This window comes from Pinus tabuliformis, chromosome 1_2 (genome assembly GCF_031772625.1).
Source record: "Pinus tabuliformis cultivar Carrire ecotype Pingquan chromosome 1_2, CPIR1, whole genome shotgun sequence".
NCBI lineage: Eukaryota > Viridiplantae > Streptophyta > Pinopsida > Pinales > Pinaceae > Pinus > Pinus tabuliformis.
In genome coordinates this window covers 388,071,429-388,082,771 of record NC_142298.1, presented here as the reverse complement: position 1 = coordinate 388,082,771, position 11,343 = coordinate 388,071,429, and the positions used below count along the sequence as shown (strand labels likewise).

The 11,343-nt window shown below is 37.8% G+C and overlaps 1 protein-coding gene across 1 annotated transcript; it reads left to right on the top strand.

Annotated features, from left to right (window-relative positions):
- Window positions 1-2,392: 2,392 nt before the first annotated feature.
- Window positions 2,393-10,760, top strand: LOC149206000 (immune-associated nucleotide-binding protein 9-like). The gene is made up of 6 exons (XM_089397563.1): window positions 2,393-2,426; window positions 2,512-2,604; window positions 4,714-4,988; window positions 7,461-7,625; window positions 7,709-7,866; window positions 10,739-10,760. Exons 1-6 carry the CDS (start codon window positions 2,393-2,395, stop codon window positions 10,758-10,760), a joined length of 747 nt encoding a protein of 248 aa, XP_089253689.1.
- Window positions 10,761-11,343: the final 583 nt, after the last annotated feature.

The following is an 11,343-nucleotide window of genomic DNA, read 5'->3' as shown; positions in this document are numbered from 1 at the left end:
TAGATTTAGATCTCCCACTCAATGACTTATTTTTGTTTCTATTCTGGGACCATCCTCGTATAGACAAGGCATCACCATTCTGGCTCTCCATATTTTTCCGTCTCATCTCCTCCGTTAGCAAGGATGAGACTATTTCATCAAACTGCAAGGTAATTGTATTGCTACCTATTGCAATAACCAAACTATCCCATGAATCTGGTAGAGAACACAACAAACTGATGCACTTATCTTCATTTGAAATTTTAATATCAATAGATAGTAACTGACTTACCACAGTATTAAATGTGTTCAAATGTTCTGTCATCGAGTCTCCATCTTTCATCCTCAGGTTATACAATTTTTTTTATAGGAATAGTTTATTCACCGGAGACTTAGATTGGTACAAAGCCCCTAATTGGTCCCACAAAGCCTTCACCATAGCTTCCCCTGATACATTCAATAATACTGAATCTGAGACACACAATTGTATTATGCTCTTAGCCATCCGATCCAACTTCTTCCATTCTTCATCGGACACTCCCGTTGGTTTAGTACCTGGATCTAATGCGACCCATAGATCTTTATCGACCAATAGATCCTCCATATTGAATTTCCATGACTCAAAACTCTGACCATTAAATTTCTTGATCTCTATCTCTCCACTACTCGCCATCTTCCTTCACCACTAGAACCAATCCCGCAGATCTCCCACTAAACAGGGTCTACCATAGGCCTGAGCGAAACCCCTCAGCAACAAAGGAATCTCCTTGAAGCCAAAACAACTCTGATACTAAATGTAGGTTTTAACCTCGTACATAAATTACCTACATACGAATTCTAAAACACAAGAAAGTAAACAATGTGAAAGCATAACACATAAAACACATATACATAGAGATTTTCCCCTGGATCCCAAAACCGGGACTACCAGCTTGATTTTTCACTGTGTTCCTTTCAATTTTACAATACATATTTATACATGCTGAAGCATCCAATACCATGGAACAAAAACCATCACATCCAAAACCATATGAAAAAAATCATGCACAAAACCATAGGTAGGTCCTCCCAACCTAATATAGGGTCCAAAAAAAAAAATCCCGGGGGCACTCAAAACCCCCTCTTGAATTTCCATAACTCAAAACTCTGACCATTAAATTTCTTGATCTCTATCTCTCCACTGCTCGCCATCTTCTGTCACCGAGTCTCCATATTTCATCCTCAGGTTATACAACTTTTTTCATAGGAACAGTTTATTCACCGGTGACTTAGATTGGTAAAAAGTCCCTAATTGGTCCCACAAAGCCTTCACCATAGCTTCCCCTGATACATTCAATAATATTGAATCTGAGACACACAATTCTATTATGCTCTTAGCCATCCGATCCAACTTCTTCCATTCTTCATCGGACACTCCCGTTGGTTTAGTACCTGGATCTAATGCGACCCACTGATCTTTATCCACCAATAGATCCTCCATCTTGAATTTCCATAACTCAAAACTCTAACCATTAAATTTCTTGATCTCTATCTCTCCACTACTCGCCATCTTCCTTCACCACCAGAATCGATCCCATAGATCTCCCACTGAACAGGGTCTACCATAGGCCTGAGCGAAACCCCTCAGCAACAAAGGCATCTCCTTGAAGCCAAAACAGCTCTGATACTAAATGTAGGTTTTAACCTCGTACATAAATTACCTACATACGAATTCTAAAACACAAGAAAGTAAACAATGTGAAAGCATAACACATGAAACACATATACATAGAGATTTTCCCCTGGAACCCAAAACCGGGACTACCAGCTTGATTTTTCACTATGTTCCTTTCAATTTTACAATACATATTTATACATGTTGAAGCATCCAATACCATGGACCGAAAACCATCACATCCAAAACCATATGAAAAAAATCATGCACAAAACCATAGGTAGGTCCTCCCAACCTAATATAGGGTCCAGAAAAAAATAAAATAAAAAAATTTGGGGTGCACTCAAAACCCCCTCTGACCCCCACCCGCCCCCACTATGCAATCGGTGCAATGAAGGGGGGGCTTCACCCCTCTTCTAACTCCTCGATTAAAGACGTCAGCTAGTCGTGGAAAGAATCGACTACATGAAGTAACCACATTGAATTGTAATATGATGACAAGATCACTGTGCTACGTATCGACAGAAGTGAGAGATCTGCCTACTTATGATGGGTTAATTGAGGTAGATACCTTCTTGGATAAATTTGAAAGGGAAGTGCCAGAAAAACAATGTTTCCAGGCCTTGAATTGGGGATTACGTGCTATGTCCATGAGGTGGTGGGGTACGCACAAATGAAGTTTTGAATACTGGGTCAAATGTAGAAGGATGATGCACACATGATTTGGAAAGCCTAGGGTGCGGTTGACGGAAAAACACGATGGATGGGATGGTCCACACGTGCATCTGCCCAGGTGGGTGTAGGCATATGGAAAACAACCTACGTGGATGCACATGAACTTTGCACTGAGAGGGATGGTCAATAAACATGTGTTGCAGGGGCAAATGTGCAACTGGCTCTCAATGTTGGGGAGACAGCATGTAGGAAGAACAATCACGTGGAAGGTGATCAACATGGAAGCGTTCAACAAGGTGTGCAACACACTGAATAAGGTATGCAATGCGCATCAAAGTGATTGGGACCTGCACGTACCTGTAGTATCATGGGCTTATAGGACGACATGTAAGAAATTGACGAGACAGACGCCTTCTAGGCTGGTCTATGGAGTAGAAACTATAATGCCAATGGAGTACATCATGCCTAGTCTATGCATAGCAGCGCTCACATGTATGACAGATCGTGGAGCCCTAAAGGAGAGGATCGCACAGTTGGAAGAGCTCTAAGAAGAACAATTTTTGGCTATATTCTACCAACAAGTACAAAAGTAGCGTGAAAAGGCCTAGCGGAATCGACATATCAAGTTGTGCACATTTAGGTTGAATGATTTGGTGTTGTCATATGATAGTAAGTTTGATAAACTCCCAGAGAAGCTTAGAATGCATTGGATGAGACCGTATGTTATTAAGGAAATCACAGACGATGGCGCGGTGCAGTTGGTGAAATTAAATGGGGAACTCTTCCCAGGAAAAGTCAACTGTAGTCGGTTGAAGCCATATACAGGTGGCTCGTCCATCTGACTAGCTGCAGGAAGTATAGTCTTAGCACTCTAGGCAGCTGAAAGGTGGTGAGGGAGTATAAACTAATTTGCCTGGGAGCTGTGCGATGTCAAGACTGTGTGCCGAAGTGAAGTGGGGTCCGTGACAACGCGACGTTAGCTACGCTGCCATGCAGGTTGGTTGGAAATTGACCGTTGCAGTCACTATTCATGATGTGATGCTTGGTTTGAGACTAAATGGAGTAGGCGGTAGACATTTAAGGCAAACTTTATGGGCTAGATTTGGAAAAATATGCTGCCTAGGGAGCATTAATGGGCTAAAAGTGGGCATTATGAGAAACTTTATTATTAGAAAGATTTTGGCATGCGAGAGTTATTTTTGAATAGGCATTTTTCTTAGAAGAAGCTAATGATCTCCATGTTGATGGGATAATGAATAAAAGAAAGCGCACAATGATGATCTATCCATCACTAATGGTTCCGAGAGCTAATATCCGAATGGGACAAATCCATGATGGTGAGACAATCAATAGAATAAATAGAATACTCATGACCAAGGGATGACCAATCATTCCTATTGGCATACTATAAATCTCACCAAAAGAAAATATTCTTCTTATTCACTAAACAAACTTGGAAGTAGAAAGAGTATTCAATATAGGTATCTTGCAACTTCTAGCTCCAAATTGGTTTTCTCATGAAATCCTACCCCACAATTTTGCTAGATATCTATGATCTCACAAAACCCAACACCTTTCTTGAACTTGAATGAAAATGAAAGTGTCAACAATTTAAAAACGTAAAGGTATTAAAATAGCCCCACATAATCCAAAGATTCTTGAACATTGACAAGACACTCTATAATATGTAACCTATGTCTTAACAAGACCTCCCATGGAGTGGATCCTTCAAACATCAGACTACCCATTTAGCTACAAGAATATTCCCTTAAATCACCCCATGGAGCAAACTCATGCCTCGCTCATCCTTGGCCATAACAAAAAAAAACAAATTCATCACATGTAACCATCAACAAACCCCAACACCACACTTTGACCACAAGTAGTTCGAGACGTTGGCTAACAACACATAAACATACGACACTCACGGACACCCCATATTAATATATAGATGAAGAAGAATGTGGAGAGGAGGATTTATTCATTGACACAAAGGTGGTGTCAGGGGGAAAGATAATGCTTACCATTGTTCCACACCTTGGACCAAATCCCAGACACGTCAATAGCTTGGTAATCATTAGGAAGAGACCTTGGTGGTCACTTTCTCTAGCCCACTACACAACCTCCCATTTTGAAATCACTGTATTCAATTGAAATTTTGCCTTTCTCTTTATCGTTTAACTTTTAGTAGATTTCAAATGTGTAGTATCATGATTCGTTTTTGTTTTGGATGGCCCTTTCTTCAATATCAATAAGTTTTGGCCATGATTTGATTTTGTAATTTGGAGCTTCGACTACGAATGTGTTGACTCAATGAACAAATCTTGTAAAGTTGGCAATGTCATATCAATGATTAAATGTTGTAAAATTGGTAATAAGCTAAGTTAAGAAGTTCTCCATTGCAGTTCTATTTGACCCGATTGTCAATCTGGACATTATCGGCAAAGAAATCTCCAAATGTATTGACCTCGCAAAGGGGGGTGTCCATGTAGTTCTTTTCATACTTTCCGTTAGAAATTGGTATACCCCAGAAGAAGTAGCTGCTTTGGAGACCTTGCAAATGTTGTTTGGTGAAAAAATTCTCAATTACATGGTATTTATCTTTGCTAGTGGTGATGAGTTGGAAGCAAATGAAGAGACATTAGAAGACTACTTGTGTGAGATCCCACTTGACATTCAGGTTAGTTCTTCTACTTATGTTAAATATAAAAATAAGATAAAATATTCATCTCTGAATTTTTCATGAAAAAGAGTTTAACCGTAAAATAGATTCTGTAAACTATGTTCACAAATAAATGGCATAATGCTAAACTGTTTGTGCAATGATTGTTTCTCAACAAAATTGGCAATGTCCTTCACCTTGCATACATAAATAGAATATGGCTAGTGTTATGTGCCTAAACAAATGATGTTCTAGTATAGCCTTTTATCATATACAGTGAGGCATGCATGTACATAAAAGTGTTAAAAGCGTTAAGATGGAGACATTATTTTATTTTCTCTTCTCTTCTTCGTTCTGCCAGGACTGTAGTGTTACATTTTCGACAAACCCATAAATTGGTTCTGGAGGGTTGAGACATTATTTTATTTTTTCTTCTCTTCTTCGTTCTGCGAGGACTGTAGTGTTACATTTTCGACAAACCCATAAATTGGTTCTGGATGGTCTTCTGGTTACCTCGTGATATCAAGTAGCCCCCTTACAATCACGTTGTTGTCTGAAGTTTAAAAGGGCAATGTCTATGCCATAAATTCCCATTTCTGGTTATACCTTATTCCTGATCTTGTATTACACACATCTCCTTAAGTTTTCAACTTGACATAAAACTTTATGCTTACTGGCTGCCTTGAGATGCCCATGGTCCCTAATGTCTTTAACATTCTGGTCATGCTCGCCAGATTCTAAACTAATTTCTAGGAATAAATGCCTTTTGGAGCTTTTTAGGTTCTTAATAAATACCTTCCTTGAAGTAACTTCCTAGGCTCTTTAGTTTTCTTGATTTTCAAACTATGCAGTGTACCGAACTTATTTGTGTAATTGGACATTGTTTCTCCCCTTTCGTATCAAAGAGTCCAAGAATCTCAAATCTATTTTCTTTAACAATTTGTTGACTTCGGTATTTTTTTTTACTTTTCCATCCCCGTAACCCTCAAAACAACTCCGCAATGCGTCTTGCTATTCTCCAAAATGCTTTATGTTTTGCTGTGAAGCTAATAAATTCTAATTTCTCCTTCTTTCACGTGACATTCTCTATTATATTCACTATATTATTTGTTCTATTATATTCACTATATTATTTGTTGGAGTTCTAAGAAAAATAGAATAGAATAGAAGCAATCATTTAGTTTCAAGACAAGGAACTCCTGTAGTAGAGAGAGGACGACTATGAGATGTCTTATGGGAAGCTTCAGAAATATATATTGCTAAACATTTTAAATGAAATATAATGAATATTAATAATAAATAATATAATTTAAATATATTTAATAGTTAGTATATATATATATATATATATATATATATATATATATATATATATATATAAATGTGACTCTATTATATTTTCAATTTAATAATGAATAGATTAAACTGAAACAATAAGTTGAAATAAAGTTTAATACTAATTATTTATTATTAAAAGTTATTATAATACGCTTAATATTAGTGTATTATAATCTTGATTTCTTAATGTTCTCTTAATTTGGGAGTGTTGAATTGAGTAATCCTATCATTAAGATATATGTTGCTCAAGAGTAAAGATTTTGTTTAATAGAGTTGTTTTAATGTCAGTGTATTATAATCTTGATTTGTGAATGCTGTTTTAATTTGCCACTCTTGAATTTGAGTAGTCTTATCATTACTGTTTAGGAATAAAGATTTAGTTTAATAGAGTTTACCTGTTTTAATGGTAGGTGACTTGGATTGGAATTTTTTTATATGGCTGAAAATTAACACTTTATTTTTTAATTTGGTAGATTGTTAAATAACTTTTAATCCTGAGAATTTAATTTATTTAAAAGAAAAATTATAAATGTTAATTTAATTTTTTATTTGATTTATTTTTTAGATAATAATTTTGAAAAATTTATTTAAATATAAAAATAGAAAAAAATATTAATGTTTTAAAATTATTTTAACAAATTAAATAAATCTTAATAAACCTTAACTATCCTCCTAATAATTATGTATTCAATAATTTTATATTTTGTAGATAATCAGAAGAGTATAATGAGTATGTGGTTTGATTCCTAAATAAAATAAATGTTAATATAATAAACAACCTAATAATAATAATAATTAAATTTTATAAATCTTGATAAACTTTAACTATTATCTTACAAATCACTTTTATAAATCTTAGTGAACTTTAACGATCTTCTTCATCACGATATATTCCATAATAATCTAACATGCTATTTTCCCTGTTAATTTTAGGCCAACTGTCCTTGATCATGTGATATGGGTCAGCGAAAAAATACAACTATTTTGTGCTTTATAACTTATTCTTCCTTTGTTTCCATGGAAATGGAAGTGAGTTAGAAAAGTGTCTTCAATAAATTGGAATCAGTCTATGTTATATGCTTTCCTTTTTCCAAACCAATATATTTAGATAATGACCTGTTTATATATATAAACCTATGTTGATGACTGCAGGAGATTCTACGGAAGTGCAATGATGCAAAGGTCCTTTTTGATAATAAAACCACATCAGAAATAATGAAGGAAAAGCAGAGAACTGAATTGCTGAAGCAAATAGACAATATAATTGCTCAAAATGGAGGCATTCCCTATTCTAATGAGTTGTTCCGTGAAGCTCAGGTATGTGTGCAATTTTCAGAATTCAAATATAGTGGCAATGAACACTGAGAGACCTCTTTGCTAATTCTGGTATATTTATGCAGGAATGGTCAAGTAAGCACAAGGATGTCGACTCTGGTCGATATTCAAATCCACAAGTACATATTTATATGGAAAATATTCAAAAAGCACATGAGGAACAGCTTAAGAAGTCGACTCTAGCCGATATTCTTTTCATATCTGCATCTCTTGACTCCTCATGGTTAATCCATGATGCCAAAGCCATTAATTGTAGATCTCCTAGCTTGGCATTAGGGTCCCAAACATTAATGTCTGTGAGGGCCATGTTGTGCAAATAAAACTCAGGCATTTTGGCCCTATCCTCTCGTGTACTTTGATCACAAAGATCAATAAACTGCTTGTAGTCCTAAAATGGCATGGTTCCCCTTTGTGCTAGTGTCTTAATCTGAAACTGTAGGCATTGTTCTTTGAGGTAAAGAACATAGGATTTAGCTGGCATTCTATGCTGGATGGCCTCCGAGGAGAGGCTGGCTATACATGCTAGTTGGTTCTCTCTTTCATGCAGTTGTCCCCTCAGCCATGCATTTTCTCTCTCAAGTTGACTTCTCGTTATTGCTTCTCTGTCCCTTAAGCCACTTAGCCCTTTTCCCATTTCTTGGAGTTTCTCTTCCATGTGGCCAATGTCTTCCACCCCCTTTGATTTGGCGATCTATAGCGATCGGTGGGTTCTGGACCTCTCCTTCTCAAGTTTGAAAAACAATGGGATGGCAAATTTTTGAGGTATTACCCTGCCTCCTTCAATAAACCGATAGTAGGAGTCTAGGTTAGGTTGGGGGTTGGGTTCCTTTGTCTTTGGGTCTTCTTATTTTGTTTCTTGTTGCTCCCTTACCTTGCTTTCCAATTTCTATGCCTCTTGTAGTTTCAACAGAGTATCCTGTAGGATTGTTTTTGCTTCCTGTAGGTTTTGTTGTGGATCCTGTAGGATTGCCTTACCTTTTGAGGAATTTGATCTAGTATTAGGCCTCCTTACATAGGTGATAGATGACTTAGGGGAATGCATTTTGTCTCCTTGTGTAGGGTAATCTTCAATCTCAATAGGATTTTTTGTTGATATTTGTGGCTTCCCTTGTTTGATTATTGTGCTCTTTCTTGTTCTGAAATATAGTGGGGTTTGCCTCCTTTTTCCTTCTTGATTGATTGGGGTGATGAGAGAAGTGAGGGAAGTTGTTGCCTCTCTCTCAATGGCCTCTGGATACACCCTAGCTGACTCTTCCTTGTGTTATTTACCTTTTGCTTCAATGCCTTCTTCCTCTTTGTTTTTCCTATCTTCTTCCTCTTGTGGATCTTCATCATCTCTATCAGTTTCTTCCTTAGTTTCCTCCTCTGTTTCATTATCATCCTCCTTCTCTTCTCCCTCTTCTTCTTCCTCTTCATCATGATCCTCTGTGTTAGCTTCTTCTTCATCCATATCATCCTTAGCTAGCTCTGTATCTTCCTCTTCTTGTTTTGCCTCCTCCTAAGTGACAGAAGGACTCACATCATAAGTGAGGGTTTTGATGTCATCCTCTACTAGCAAGTCTCTGAAGACTGACCATGTTCTAGGGATTCTGATGTTTTGGAGGGAAACTTCAATGAGGATCTTAATCAATCGATGGTGAGCCAATTGTTGGGAATTCCCTTCCTTCACTTTGTTGTTGGAGTCTATGAGTGGTTGCAGCAAGAAATACGGTATGTTGAGTCTTTGGTGAACTGGTGTTTCTACCCCAAATCTTGATTCTTCAAGGATCTTGAAATGATAGCCATAAACAACACTATATCTACTCTCACATGAGAAGTATTTGATGATTTGGTAGCCTACCTCACTCCATGGGTATGTCATACTGTCCCTCCTTACTCCATTTTTGTCCTCAGTGGGTTATTCACCTTCTAAAAATAATTTCCTTTTTGCCACCTGACTATCTCCATTGTCTTCTTTTCTACATGGAATTCCTAGGGGAAGTGTGGTGACCCTACTGTTGAGCTTTGGGGTGAGATCTATAGTGAGGCATCTTACTAAAATAGTGGCATGGATTCTGCTGTGTGGAGTGAGGGAGTGAGAAAATTATTGAACCGCCTCATCATCATACCCTGTGAATTTTTCGAAAAACACCATCCAGTTGTGTTTTGTAAAGACTTCAAGCACTTGAGGGTGTTGTTGTATTCTCATAGTGTTTGTGGGCTCTCTCATATTGAAACCTCCCATCATCTTGCTGGTGAAGCTTGAGGAGAAAATGAGAGGGTTGACACAATTTTTTTTAAATGCAGGAGCAAAACAGAGTTGACTGTGTATGTAATTCACTTCTCATAGTTGCTAAATTCACTAGATTTTAGAATATCTCTGGCTCATTTGCTTGCAAATGGGGATGAAATTTTAGAGCCTACCTCTTTAGAATGGTTGCAGTGGACAATTCCCATTATATACCCTCTTGAACTCTTCTCTGCCTATCCTGTAGACTGTCTCTGTGTATCCTGTAGGAATCCCTGTGCATGCTTCTATAGGAATTCCTATGTAGAACAATGGATATTTTCTTACAGTGGGTGGCCTGGGTTATGAGAGCGACTTGAGTGAGGGAGTTTCAAGGAGTTGAAGTGCATGAATGCATGGGAACGATGTTTTATTTCCCTTTACGGTGTTTCGAGGTGAGGTGGTTTGCTAGCAGCAGAGGTACGTTGCCATTTTTGGACCGTAGGTCCCCACTACCACCTCATCATTTACCACTCTTCGTAATAAGCTCCCACCTTGTAGATCTGTAGCTTAAGTGCTTTTTGTCCTACTCCTTCTCTGTCTTTGAGATGACTATAGCTACGTGTGAGAGGACACTCGGTTCTACATGTGCTGACTGAACGAAGGTGGCCAAGTTAACTGGCCACCTTTTCACTTATAAACCAACTATCTCATAACCCTTACAATTTTTTACTACATGATGCATATGAGTGAGCGAGCGGGATACTTACCTGTGGTTTCAATGCCATGTTGTAGCTGTCGAAGACCAGAGGTGTTGTGTTGTTTCTTTGCTGCATGCCATTCTTTTTCCTCCTCTTGCTGTCTGCTAATGGTTTCTTTTCTTTTGCAGGTATCTGTGGCTGAAGATCTGATGTTTTTGTTGCTATGGAGCTCCTGGATCATCCTAGTGAAGACCTGTTGCTGGTGATTGGCATTCTGTGGGATAGGCTACTACAGAATGTCCTGCAGCTACTTCTCCCTCAAAATTCTTTAATCATGTTGCTGGCTGGGGCTATGAGGATGGTGTAATGCATGGAAATAAGGAGTAGGAGTGTATGTAGAGCAACAGATACTCAGGTAATGCTCTTACTCCACTCTGTTTTCCCTTCCCTTTTTTTTAAGATTGGGAGAAACTGTTGAACCTGATTTTTTTTGTTTTGAATGGTGAGTGGAGGGATGATGATGGAGGATGAGGTGAGGTGTTACATCATGCATAAGGTGAATTTTAGGGACCTAATAAATCTATCATGTGCCTCATATTGCTTCCTGTAGGTTGTCTGGGCCACTGTAATTCCTACAGGATCATCCTGTAGGTTTTCAGGGGATCCTGTAGAAAACACAGTCTTCGCATAAATCGAAGTAATGGAGTGAAAAAATGATAGAAATTATGGAGGGATGCATGGTAAGGAGTGGAGGAGATGAATATGTGTGAGGCAGGGTTCCCTTTGGATCCTC